A 14,680-nucleotide genomic window follows, 5' to 3' on the forward strand; every position below is an offset into this window, starting at 1 on the left:
AACAAAACCAAATGGGAGTGAGGAATAAACTTTAATTGATTTATAAACTGGGAAGAGAGCCTTCCTAGCTTGAACTGACAGAGCATCACAAGCCTTTGACCAAACTATTCTTGAGGAAAATACAATACCAGGATATTTTTATAAGGTGACTATAGTAACCTCTTTACCCGAATAATACCACTTCTCTACGTTCTTTAAACGCTCTCCATTTTGAAACACTATTATATTTGATTTATCTCTTAACCCCTAAACCCCGCTTCAAACAATAATTATGCAAGAAATCTAATTTTTGTTGTAACCCACAAATCGTCTACCAACACTACGTCATCAGCAAACAACAACAAGGGAATATCTTCTATTTCTTCAGTGACAAACATACCTCTTAAACTACTATTTCTAAATTCTATAGCCAACTCGTTAATGAAGAGAGTGAATGAAACAGGGCTTAACATACAGCCTTAACGAACGCCGCAAGATGTTGAAAACGATTCAGTTTTACACCTATTTATTACTATACATGCCTTGACTTTACCATACATATCTTGCAGGAGAGTATACATTTTACCAACAACACCCTTATTATGTAACACATACAATAACTTCTGCCTGTCTACAAAATCAAACGCCTTACGAAAATCTATGAAGGCGGCATAAAACCGATGTTTTGACTTTCGAAAATATTTTTGACACAAAGATTGTAGCACAAAAATATTATCTACAGAGGAATATTTACTCCTGAAGCAAGCCTGATTCCATGAATCATAAAATTAGTATCTATCCAAATAAGTAACCTTGACTCCAAAATAGATGTAAAAACCTTACCCAATATGTTCAGAAGAGAAATACCTCGATAGTTATGTGGATCTGAATTGTCCCCCTTCCTAAAGAGCGCTAGAATCATACCAATACTCCACGAATCCGGGAACTGTCCTTTATCTGAAAATTGAATTAAATAAAATTTCTAAATAAGGAGTGACACAAAGACCTCAGAGGGTATCCCGTCTGGACCTGGCGCTTTACCCAACTTCAAAGAATTAATTGCCTTCCTTATTTCACCTTGTGTAATGCGATCTGACAAAATGCAAGAGATATATACAATCAATACATTCGACAGAATCATGGTGGGTATTGAAATCAATCACACAATCTGTAAATTCAGAGTTGAGGATTTAACAAATCTTTGAAATAAGCAAACACAGATTCAACAGGTATATTGTTGCAACTGCGAGTAAAGACTTCCCTTTACGCCAAAGTACTTTATACAATTTTTCTCCTCCGTTGCACACTTAATTTCATGGACAATTTTATTTTTATAAAGCGCACATTTTTCTTTACAAACATTTCTATAAAGCTTTTTCGCTTCTAAATATCCTTTCAAATTATCTGCAGATTTGCATTTTCTCAACAAATTCAGATGGAAATATTTTTTATGCTTTAATTCCAAACGATCTTTATCAAACCACACCGGTTGTACTTTCTGTGTATGCGTCTGTTTTGAAACGTGAATAAAATCTTCACCGTCAAAATACATTAAGTTTATCAACAGTTGCATTAACATCATTGCGTACAATGTGCAAAAAGGAACCAATGATATCTTGAGCAGAGGTTGAGTTTAACCTTTCAATAATCACCTGCTCAACTGCTCACCTGCTCACCTGTTGTAATAATAGTCATAATTTGAAGACTTGAAGCATGATTTCTTAAATCGCCGCCCCCCTCATTTCATTATCTTTACCACATGTTTATAATTTATTTGGGTATTTCAGTTTTGCAATCAGCTTCGTAGATATCATGATCTGTACCGTTCTTTACCGGTCAAGCAGTCACGTCCATCCCGACGATACATCCACCTAGGCTAGACATACCGGTCAAACGGCCTCTTCTGTTCTGTGTATGCCACATATATAAGTCACTTGAATCACCATCACTGATTGAACGTTTATTGCATTTCACACACACACGCAAAGAATTAAATTCATTTAATCAAGAGTTCCATAACTTGTCAATGTCATAACTGGACAAATCCAAAGTAGAACATAGTTATATCTATGGTTAAATCAGGTGACTGGTGATTTCAAAACAGTTCCATATGTAGAGAGAGTTTGGGGAGAGGAGATGATGCGACGGTTTCCCACCAAACACATAACAATTGTGGTGGTTGTTTCTGTTGTTGCAGATCCATCTCCACCACCATCACGTCAGTGTCCTGTGGGGAAGCCTGTGCTAAATGGCTCGCTTGTTGAAATCTCATGCAGAGAGGGGAACACATGTCCCTTCAATACATACTGTTCTCAAGGAGCTGTCTGTTGTATCGAAGTGTCGGGAATCAACCCACCAGGTGTGTTTCCTTTGGGTGTCCCTTTTGTTTCTCAGTCACATTGTTTGGTGCCATAGCTGTGTCCAGTGTTAACGTTGTCTTATTATTATGAAACTTCAGAAGGTGTTCACATTTCAGGTGTTGGACGTGATAAAGGTATAATAGCGCGTATGATCCATAAGGGACACTGACTGTAAACATACATTGTGTAAATTTCTGGAAGGTTATGGAACAGTCTTACATGAAGGTAGATCGTTCTATTATTGACATAATATAAATGTATACTTCACCAAACGGTAACTGTGACTCTCTCCCTCTCTCTGCAGCACGTCCCCGACCCCCTTCCCTGCTGGATCCCTGCACACCTGGTGTGAGTTATACAACGTGTATACCATAACCTCTCAACTGAACTTTTTATTTACAGTCTTTTTGTTATTTCTCTAGCATTTTCGTCCTTTTAAAACACTGTAACATATAATCTAGTAGCCCGCAATAAATGTTTCATGAAGTTTGTTTATTGTGTCCAGCTGAATGTCAACTGCACGAAAGGTGTCTGTCGACTAGTTGAGGACTGTACTCGACTTGGCTGCCCCGTAACTCCAACCTGCGTTGGTAGGTACTGACTAACTAATGTGTAAAGGAAGCTGTAGAAAGCAATGACGACAAAACAGATTTATAGACTTACTTGAGAAAGGGTCCAGTATCATGATGCCACACTGAAACAACAGAGAAGTAGAAACTCTCTTCAATGTATCATTGTTTGCACATAAATGAGTTCAAACTGTCTAGATAGCTAGTATTGTCTTTCGACGGATTTAGAAATACGTTTCATAAAATATGGTTATTTAACATTTCCTCCCATCCACGTGGCAGGCACAAACACAAATAGATCTATAGCCAGTTTTTATATTGTATTGTCCAAATAGTGCTATTAGTTTCAACTTTCCACACTAGTTTTAGTTGTAATTGTGATATTCTAGTTGTTTTACTGTCCTTCGTAGACAGGTTTTTATCATTTACATATATTCCATTTCAATGTCAAATATGTTCTCGTCACGATGTGACTGAGATATTGCCGATGTGACGTTAAATATTAACTCACTCACTCACTCACTCACAAATACATACACACATCAACAGTGTTGTTGTCCAGTTCATGCCAGTTTCTCTTCTGACAGCTAAGGATCCACCACTTCAACCATACCCTGACGTCTGTCCTGTGGGTACGCCTGCACTAGGCAGAGACCTCCTGCTGCTGTTTTGTGGTCGCGGAGGGAGACGATGTCCCCTAAATACTTACTGTGTGATAGGTCGTGGGGATGAATACGCTGTATGCTGCTTCGGTTCTGGTTCAGGTGTGTATTTCGAACAAACATCAGTATCTTCTCTTCCCAGCTATCTATCAGTCCTTTTGTCACCCAGTATGTTCTTCTACTAGATTTCCGTCCTATCGTCTACAAACAGGTTATTGTACTAGTTAGCAGTCTATTTGTCTACTAGGAATACGTATGTTGCTCTAACAGGTATAAGTATGTTCCTCTAAGGGGTATAATTATGTTCCTCTACCTCGTATAAGTATATAATGTTCCCCTCCTGGGTATCAGAATGTTCGTCTACCAAGTATCATTAGTATGTTCTTCTACCAGGGTTATCAACCTATCTCCGATTTTCTCTGCAGCAAAGTAGGTTCCTTCCAGAATCGGATAGACCTCTGCCGTGACTTTGCACCGATCATTTCTTAACCCGGGTTTTGAAGTACACGTTTCGAAACCTCATATCAGGTTAAATTTCGACTATTTCATAACCTAGGTTTTGAAATGGTCGTTATTTAACCTGATACGAGGTTTTGAAGTATAGGATAAAACACGACTCCGAGGTTTTGGTGGAGATTGTAAAACCTCAGGGGAAGGAAATCCCGAGGGCGCGTTAGCGCCGAGAAGATTTCTGACACTGAGGTTTTACAATCTCCACAACCTCTTCAGAACACGAAATGTTATCTTATAAACCGTCTAAGACAACACTTAATTTCAATTTGTGCATGTACTGAGTAGAACAACATTCATGGAACAGCCCGCAAATGATGGAACAGCCGGTCTCAACTGGGATGCGACTGGCAGCCAACACCTTGCCCCGCACGCGCAATCCGTGTCCTGCACGCGCTACCCGTGTTCTGCACGTGCGCTGCCCACAGTACCTGTCGTGTGAGAAACACATGGTTCATACTGACAAACAATCTCATTCCTCACAGCGATCCTTCGTAGCGTAGTGGATAAAACCGCCAAGCTAGAAAGCGATGGGTTGTGGGTTCGAAACCAGTTATCGCCAAAAATATTGCAAGTTTTCAATAATTAGAAATTTTACGATCAGTCATCAGGGTATGAGGTTTTACAACGACCATTGTAAAACTTCGTACCTCGTATGAGGTATTACAACGGTCATTGTAAAACCTCCTGCGAGGTATTACAATGATCATTGTAAAACCTCCTGCAATCGTAAAACCTCTACCGAGGTTATTCCATAATGCGAAGCAACTGCAAGAACAATAGACAAAATTGGCCATAGGTTTATAAATGACCATTATTTATGATTGATACAACTTTGTCTTGCTATGACTGATCGTAAAATATCTTGTTATTGAAAGCTTCCAATGTATAGTAGCGATGCTTTGTTTCGAATCCGCTCCCCTTCGCTCTCTAGCTTGGCGGTTTTATCCACTACGCTACGAAGGATCGCTGTGAAGAAAGCGTTTGTTTGTCAGTATGAACCATCTGTTCCTCACAAGACGGGTACTGCGAGCAGCGCACGTGCAGGACACGGGTAGCTTGTGCGAGGCTAGGCGTTGGCTGTCAGTTGCATCCAAGTTGACACCGGCTGTCCCATCATTTGCGGGCTGTTCCATCAATGTTGTTCTGCTCAGTACATGCACAAATTGAAAATAGTACATATTTTTGTTTAACATTCATGACGGTTCATAAGTCGGATAAAACACTCCCCTCGGTCGTGGTCGGGATTGTAAAACCCTCGAGCAGCAGGGACGGAGCTTGTTAAACCTCCATCCCTGCTGCTCGAGGGTTTTACAATCCCGACCAAGACCTCGGAGTCGTGTTTTATCCTTTACAGAAGTATGTTTTACTAGCAGGTGTCCGCATGCTCCTCTCAAGGTATAAATTACTCCTCCACCAGGTATCTTTATGTCCTCTACCAGATATCTAGGTATCAGTACCATTTTCTACCGTGAACCTTTCTTTCTCTACCGGGGATGAGTATATTTCTCTACTGGGTATCAGTATGTTCATCTACCAGGTATCAATATGTTTCTCTCCCGGGTATCAATATGTTCATCTACATGGTATCAGTATGTTTCTCTACCGGGTATCAAAAATGTTCTTCTACTTGGTATCAGTATCTTCCTGTCTCAGGAATTAGTAGGTTCTTTACCAGTGTATCTACCGTGTATCTACCGTGTATCTACCGGTATCAGGAATCCGTCTATCTACCGGGATCAGGAGTCCGTCGGGGAGGTATCAAAATACATAGCCAGATCTCTCGTACACAGTAAGCATAGCCGATGTCACTCGCCTTTTTCCCTGGGATTATTTCTAGTTAGTTCAAAATGTTTTTCGTTTATCATGGATATAATAGATTTGATAATTTGATCTAGATAATCATGAGAACATGGATATTGATTTAACCTAAATTAGTTTTATATAATATGTCAAGGAATAGATTAATCACAGTTCACATCACTCTCCTAAGGTTCAGGCTCAAGCTCAGGAGCAGGGTCAAGTTCAGGTTCAAGCTCAGGAGCAGGTTCAAGCTCAGGTTCAAGCTCAAGTTCAGGCTCAAGCTCAGGAGCAGGCTCAAGTTCAGGCTCAAGCTCAGGAGCAGGTTCAAGCTTAGGAGCAGGTTCAAGCTCAGGAGCAGGCTCAAGCTCCGGAGCAGGTTCAAGCTCCGGATCGGGTTCAAGCTCCGGATCAGGTTCAAGCTCCGGATCAGGTTCAAGCTCAGGAGCAGGCTCAAGCTCAGGAGCAGGTTCTCAAGCTCAGGAGCAGGTTCAAGCTCAGGAGCAGGCTCAAGCTCCGGAGCAGGATCAGGTTCGGGCTCAGGCTCAAGTTCAGGCTCAGGCTTAGACTCAGACTCAGATTCAGACTCGGGCTCAAGTTCACTGTCAAACTCAGGTTCAGAGTCAAGTTCAGGTTCAGGGTCAGGATCGAGATCAGGAAAAGGAAATGGAGCAAGTTATGACACTGACTCAGGTAATAGCAAACGTTTCATAGGATTGGTTAAGATTAATCTCAAAATCAAACCTTCCACCCAAAGTGGAAGAAAAGTATGCATGTATTGTCATAGGAAGACATGTGGGATTTAACGTCGTGTACTGCTTTGTCGAATATTACATCAGGTGTATATGTATACATTAAATATGAAGCAAGAAGGCAGTTTGGTTTCACAATTGGTATTTCTCCAGATGGATCCCGTGGCGATCTGCCGCAAGACCCTTGCACTCCCGGGGTAAGTAAGACAATGCAGAAGTCGGATTGTTTTGTAGTTGTGGCAACACCTGCATGCGTCCCGTGTCCATGTGGTCATATGCTACAATATTCAATGATAACTTCACATACTATAAACACCAAAAGAAACGTTACCCTCCTTCCTTAATGAATGTCTTAAAATCTGAGCATGAAACTTTCTGCTGCCTTGTGATGCGTGGACGTCCTTTTCTTGGTCTGTCTACGATGACCTCAGTCTATCTGTAGCGCTGAATAAGTCTTATAACCGTGATGCGGTGGCATACGAGGGCGCTGGCAACCGCATTGTATGCCGACCCCATCTGCAACATCCCAATGGCTCTTTCTCTCTCTTCAGCTGTTAAACGTGGCATATTTCTATATACTTGTGTATCATATCATGTATTCTAGGCTCTCTTCATACCCTATAAAATCATTCTACACGTGAATGATGCATATACTGCTGGGCCATTGCTGCGTTTTGGCGATTGATATTCCTATGTGTAAAGAGAAAATGGAAAAATGTTACTTTGCAAGCAAAAATGTTAACAAAGATGATTTTAGGTGTTCCTAAATATTTTTCACAATATCAAAGACACGTTGAACTTGCTTTCACTAATGCAAATCAGCAGAAACAATGTTTTAAAAGATAGGAATGATTCTTTTACAATTTTACGCACTCTACAAGAGTTGTTTCTTGTTTTAATAGTTGAAAAATGGTGACTTTAAATGGTTTATGTTTGTCTAAAAGCAGTATTTTACTTCAACCCTTCTTTTGGACATCTAAATCAATGTTATTGGTTTATATCTGCATGGTCGAAAATAGGACAAATTAACTCTTCTGATAAGATGCATTTCACCTAAATATGAATGCATTTGAGAAATTGTTTCGTGATTTGCATAAAGCTGTGTTGTCAAGCTTTCTTGTAAACTAATACCTTCTAATATATCTTTGATAGTTTTTAAGTAATTTATAAAGGTAGTAGGGTAACGTATCTTTTGGCTTTTGTGCATCTTTTGACGTGCCAACAGCATTAATGTATTTGAGCGTACTTCGTGCACATATACTCCAGGCCGGTTCCTCAAAGGCCCCACATACACTCCACATACATCTCATATACATCACACACACTCCACAGACCTCCACAAGCACTCCATATACAACGCACAGACCTCCACAAGCTCTCCATATGCAATGCCCAGACCTCCACAAGCACTCCATAGACAATGCCCACACCTCCACAAGCACTCCATATACAATGCCCAGACCTCCACAAGCACTCCATATACAATGCACAGACCTCCACAAGCACTCCGTATACAATGCCAAGACCTCCACAAGCACTCCATATACAATGCACAGACCTCCACAAGCGCTCCATATACAATGCCAAGACCTCCACAAGCACTCCATATACAATGCACAGACCTCCACAAGCACTCCATATACAATGCACAGACCTCCACAAGCACTCCATATACAATGCACAGACCTCCACAAGCGCTCCATATACAATGCCAAGACCTCCACAAGCGCTCCATATACAATGCACAGACCTCCACAAGCACTCCATATACAATGCACAGACCATACGTTTCTTTATATGACATTTACATGTGTTGATGACTCAAATAATGCCCTGCTCAATGAACCCTGGATTCTTGTTTTGTCCCTTTTGAGACAAGGTGTTTTACTTTCTGCACAGCTGTATATCAACTGCACAGCAGGTGTGTGTCGACTATTGGCATGGTGTTTATACAACATTTGTCCGGCAGTGCCTACCTGTGTCAGTAAGTAGAATGTCTGCGTCATCCCTATCGCTGGTTTAGTTTTAAAGCTATAGATGTTTCATATACATAACTCTGATAAGAAGATAGCATGGTGTCAGTCAAGCAGATAAGCATGGAGCAAGGAAAGTCCGGGATTGTTTTGAGAATAGAGGTGGATTCAATTTGAATTTTCATGGTATATGGCGTGACGGACAATAAGAGGCTTTGGCAAAACATGGATGGCCACCAAAGACATAAAATATCAATATTGAATATCCCCTGCTTTTCTAAATAGTGTTTATCATATCCATACACAATTACATTACTAAGCAATGGGTTTGATACACAGCTGTTTATTGTTTGAAATAATCAACAGGTAACTCTCCTACACCATCTGGGACGTGTCCGGTTGGCCTGCCAGCCCTAAACTACTTTGGTAACGAGGTATCCTGTACAACCAACCTTCAGTGCCCCAGTAACACCTACTGTAAAAACCCAGGTATCTGTTGCTACAGTGGGCCAATATCTGATCCTCGAATTTCAAGATACTGGACAAAATATCTCAAACGAGGACGTTCAGGTAATCATTATTATGTGTCATCTAATCATCCTTGTGTGTCATCTAATCATCCTCATGTGTCATCTCTTCATCTCGGTGTGTCATCTCATCATCTTTGTGTGTCATTTAATCATCCTTATGTGTCATCTAATCATCCTTGCGTCATCTTATCAGCCTTGTGTGTCATCTATTCAACCTTGTGTGTCATCTAATCATCCTTGACTCATCTCATCATCCTCATGTGTCATATCATCATCCTTGTGTGTCATTTCATCATCCCTGTGTGTCATCTCATCATCTTTGTGTGTCATCTAATCATCCTTATGTGCCATCTAATCATCCTTATGTGTCATCTCATCATCTCGGTGTGTCATCTCATCATCTTTGTGTGTCATCTAATCATCCTTATGTGTCATCTAATCATCCTTATGTGTCATCTAATCACCCTTATGTGTCATCTCATCATCCTTGTGTGTCATCTCATCATCCTTGTGTGTCATCTAATCATCCTTATGTGTCATCTCATCATCCTTGTGTGTCATCTCATCATCCTTGTGTGTCATCTCATCATCCCTGTGTGTCATCTCATCATCCTTGTGTGTCATCTAATCATCCTGTGTGTCATCTCATCATCCCTGTGTGTCATCTCATCATCCTTGTGTGTCATCTCATCATCCCTGTGTGTCATCTCATCATCCTTGTGTCATCTCTCATCATCCTTATGTGTCATCTAATCATCCTTGTGTGTCATCTCATCATCCTTGTGTGTCATCTAATCATCCTTATGTGTCATCTCATCATCCTTATGTGTCATCTCATCATCCTTGTGTGTCATCTCATCATCCTTGTGTGTCATCTCATCATCCTTGTGTGTCATCTCATCATCCTTGTGTGTCATCTAATCATCCTTGTGTGTCATCTCATCATCCTTATGTGTCATCTCATCATCCCTGTGTGTCATCTCATCATCCCTGTGTCATCTAATCATCCTTGTGTGTCATCTCATCATCCCTGTGTGTCATCTCATCATCCTCTATGTGTCATCATCATCCTGTGTGTCATCTCATCATCCCTGTGTGTCATCTCATCATCCTTGTGTGTCATCTCATCATCCTATGTGTGTCATCTCATCATCCTTGTGTGTAATCATCTCATCATCCTCATCTCATCATGTGTGTGTCATCTCATCATCCCTGTGTGTCATCTCATCATCCCTGTGTGTGTCATCTCATCATCCCTGTGTGTGTCCTTGTGTCTCTAATCATCATCATCTAATCATCCTTGTGTGTCATCTCATCATCCCTGTGTCATCTCATCATCCCTGTGTGTCATCTCATCATCCTTGTGTGTCATCCTATCATCATCCTCCATCATCTCATCATCCTTGTGTCATCTCATCATCCTTGTGTGTCATCTCATCATCCTTGTGTGTCATCTCATCATCCATCATCATCCCTGTGTCATCTCTCATCATCCTGTGTGTGTGTCATCTCATCCTTGTGTGTCATCTAATCCCATCATCCCTGTGTGTCATCTCATCATCCTTGTGTCATCCTATCATCTTTGTGTGTCATCTCAATCATCCCTCATGTGTCATCATCTCATCATCCTTGTGTGTCATCTTATGTGTCATCATCATCCTATGTGTCATCTCATCATCCTTATCATCTCATCATCTTTGTGTGTCATCTCATCATCCTTCATCCTGTGTGTCATCTCATCATCCCTGTGTGTCATCTCTCATCATCCTTGTGTCATCATCATCCTTATCATCTCATCATCCTCTGTCATCTCATCCTGTGTGTCATCTCATCATCCCTGTGTGTCATCTCATCATCCTGTGTGTCATGTCATCTCATCATCCTTGTGTCTCATCATCTCATCATCCATCCTGTGTGTCATCTCATCATCCTTGTGTGTCATCTCTGTGTCATCATCATCCTTGTGTGTCATCTCATCATCCTGTGTGTGTGTGTCATCTCATCATCCCTGTGTCATCATCTCATCATCCTTGTGTGTCATCTCATCATCCTTGTGTGTCATCTCATCATCCTTGTGTGTGTCATCTCATCATCCTTGTGTCATCTCATCATCTTTGTGTGTCATCTAATCATCCTTATGTGTCATCATCCTTATCCTCTAATCACCCTGTGTCATCTCATCATCCTTGTGTGTCATCCTCATGTGTCATCTCATCATCCTTATGTGTCATCTCATCATCCTGTGTCATCTCATCATCATTGTGTCATCGTCCCTGTCATCTCATCATCCCTGTGTGTCATCTCATCATCCCTGTGTGTCATCTCATCATCCTTGTGTCATCTCATCATCCTGTCATCTCATCATCCTTGTGTGTCATCTCATCATCCTGTGTGTCATCTCATCATCCCTGTCGTCATCTAATCATGTGTGTCATCTCATCATCCTTGTGTGTCATCTAATCATCATCCTGTGTGTCATCATCATCCTTGTGTGTCATCTCTCATCCTGTGTGTCATCTCATCATCCTGTGTGTCATCTCATCATCCTTATGTGTCATCTCATCATCCCTTCATCTCATCATCCCTGTGTCATCTCATCATCCCTTGTGTGTCATCCTTCATCATCCCTGTGTGTCATCTCATCATTTGTGTGTCATCTCATCATCCGTGTGTGTCATCTCATCATCCTTGTGTGTCATCTCATCATCCTTGTCATCCATCCTGTGTGTCATCTCATCATCCCTGTGTGTCATCTCTCATCATCCCTGTGTGTCATCTCATCATCCTCATCATCCGTGTGTGTCATCTCATCATCCTTGTGTGTCATCTCATCATCCTTGTGTCATCTAATCATCGTGTATGTGATCTCATCATCCTCATCATCCTTGCGTGTCATCTCATCATCCTTATGTGCCATCTAATCATCCTTACGTGTCATCTAATCAGCCTTGTGTGTCATCTCATCATCCCTGTGTGTCATCTCATCATCCCTGTGTGTCATATCACCATTCATGTGTGTCATCTCATCATCCGTGTGTCATCTAATCATCCTTGTGTGTCATCTAATCGTCCTTGTGTGTCATCTAATCATCCTTGTGTCATCTAATCATCGCCGTATGTGATCTCATCACCCTTGTGTGTCATCTAATCATCCTTGTGTCATCTCATCATCCGTGTGTCATCTCATCCATCCTTGTGTCATCTATTCATCCGTATGTGTCATCTCGTCATCTCGGTGTGTCATCTCATCATCCTTATGTGTTATCTCATCATCTAGGTGTGTCATCTCATCATCTTGATGTGTTATCTAACCATCCCTGTGTGTCATCTCATCGTCTTGATGTCTTCTATAATCATCCTTGTGTGTCATCTCATCGTCTTGATGTCTTCTGTAATCATCCTTGTGCCATCTTATCATCCTTGTGTCATCTAATCATCCGTGTGCGTGATCCCATCGTTCTGGTTTGCTATCTTATCATCCGTATGTGTTATCGTATTGCCCGAGCGTGTCACACCATAACAGATTGACAATATTTCCCTCTGCAGGCAAACGTTTCGAGAAACCCGGCAGCTGCCCCGCCGTGAGACCAGGGTGGGCTGGAGCGTGTGTTAACCTGTGTTTCTGTGACAACGACTGCAGGGGGAATCTGAAATGCTGCAGCAATGGGTGTGGACGCACTTGTCAAAAGCCCTGCTTTGAATAACCATCATGGCAAAATAACACAAACGTTCATTATAGCTATCTACATTATCCAAATATAAGCACTTATGTTTGCAGTGGTTTGCTTGTTGGTGTTCACAGTGATTTTAGCAGTAAACATTTCCATCTGTGATGATCGCTGTTACTGTCATACAAGATTTGGCGTCCCGACACCGCATGACATGGGCTACATGTCATGCGCCTCATGCTCTATTCTCAAACGTTCATAACACTAGAACATACTCTGAAAGTTTAAGGTGACAACATGGCTTTTACTGGTTCCTTGTCTTCGTCAACTATTTTCCTGTAACTAGTATTACGTTGGTCGTTGTGAAGCAACATATACTCGCATTACAAATGACTATTACTAATCTGTAAACAACATTCCCGACATCAGGCGTACAGTGTTAAGTTGATGTGTTATGGCGGACGCCTTCTGTCATGGAGAAAAGGACTGTTGTTTTGCAAGAAGAGGCTCTTGTACCTTGAAGATTACAGTGAACATAGTCCAGTAAACCAATCTTCTTGGTTCTATTGGTCGGAACGTGAATATGTTTCCGAAGATATCTCCCACAGTAACCGAGCATACTACCATTTCTTTTACGAGGTGACGTACAAGCTGAAATGGAGACATCAGTAGATAGACATCAGCATGCACTGTTCTGGAATGTGAATCAGCAAATGTTCAGATCACACACTAACGATAAATAATCAATTCATAATTTTTCCACACAGTTTTAGGATTTCAGTACACTGAGTCCAATATGTGACAGCACCGGTAAGTAACAGGCCTGACACCAAGCCTGGTACATACGTTCAAGCATGTACTACCTCTGACAAATCACTGTAATTGCCTTTACAACTGTTTCTCCTGCCACTGATATCACTGTGAGTAAACGTATTGCTATTCCGATTAAGCGTTTTTCCGGGCGATCTGACCTGGAAGATTATCATTGCCCGGGCTGACGAGGTTTAACTGTACGGTGGTATATTTTAGTGGACCATATTCCTTGGGAGTCCAGCAAATGATCGAGACTGGACCAGACACCCAACGGTTGTTATTACACTAAAGTTGTCACCTCAACTTGACTTGCCTCTGCACGTGTTTGTGAGGGTGACACGGGTTGCGCAGGATACGCTCACGTTTTCATGGACACTTGGTGTCAGCTGATATATATTCGTTAAAAGGACATGCTAATTACAGAGCCGGAACGTACAATCTGTTTCTTGCAGATATTTCTAAAAGTTATAGAAAGGGTTTTATCACTAATATCTACCTGGGAATGTATTTACTGATCGCCACACAACACGAAGATCAACATGCAACACTCACTCACCTATACAATACTGTCAACGAGCTGCATGTTGGAAATCATCAGCCCCTGCTTGGTATCGTATACGCTGAAGTCTGTATGATTATCACACGCAGGTTCTACCCTTTCAGAAATGCATACCAGTCATTTTACGGTTAATGAATCTTGTAGCCAATATGGTCTGTGGACACATTGCCATTATTTGACGGCATATCGGTTACAACGTTGCCATCTTTGCTAATTTCTAACATTTCTTATTCGCGGAGCACCTGGCTGTGTACTCTCCAACCCCGCTTGAAGTACTTGAAGTGCGATGATGCTGTACACTAATAATTTTTATTATAGGATATTTATATAGCGAACATATCCACGCAACTAGTACATGCTCAAGGCGCTGGTAATTTTTCCCTCGATCACTGGATTTAAGACTCAACGGCACATCGTATTATAAATCTCAACTCCCTGGGAATCATACAACTCTTGCTGCCACAAGGCGCACCGAGTTATTGCGGCTTTGCCATCCTTAGGTACC

At 41.4% G+C, this 14,680-nt stretch overlaps 1 protein-coding gene across 1 annotated transcript in view; it reads left to right on the top strand.

The window, feature by feature from the left end:
* LOC124281258 (latent-transforming growth factor beta-binding protein 4-like) overlaps positions 1 to 12,968 on the top strand; it is a 37,287-nt gene extending 24,319 nt beyond the window's left edge. Inside the window, 10 exon segments of the mRNA XM_046717285.1 lie at positions 2,177 to 2,338; positions 2,644 to 2,687; positions 2,845 to 2,929; positions 3,496 to 3,672; positions 6,074 to 6,351; positions 6,354 to 6,573; positions 6,786 to 6,829; positions 8,532 to 8,616; positions 8,972 to 9,175; positions 12,682 to 12,968. Of these exon segments, the coding sequence (XP_046573241.1) occupies positions 2,177 to 2,338; positions 2,644 to 2,687; positions 2,845 to 2,929; positions 3,496 to 3,672; positions 6,074 to 6,351; positions 6,354 to 6,573; positions 6,786 to 6,829; positions 8,532 to 8,616; positions 8,972 to 9,175; positions 12,682 to 12,839 (1,457 nt within the window). The 3' untranslated portion in view covers positions 12,840 to 12,968.
* The last annotated feature ends 1,712 nt before the right edge of the window (positions 12,969 to 14,680 follow it).

This window comes from Haliotis rubra, unplaced genomic scaffold, assembly GCF_003918875.1.
Source record: "Haliotis rubra isolate DU_JTF1 unplaced genomic scaffold, ASM391887v1 Scf281, whole genome shotgun sequence".
In the NCBI taxonomy this organism is placed as follows: Eukaryota; Metazoa; Mollusca; class Gastropoda; order Lepetellida; family Haliotidae; genus Haliotis; species Haliotis rubra.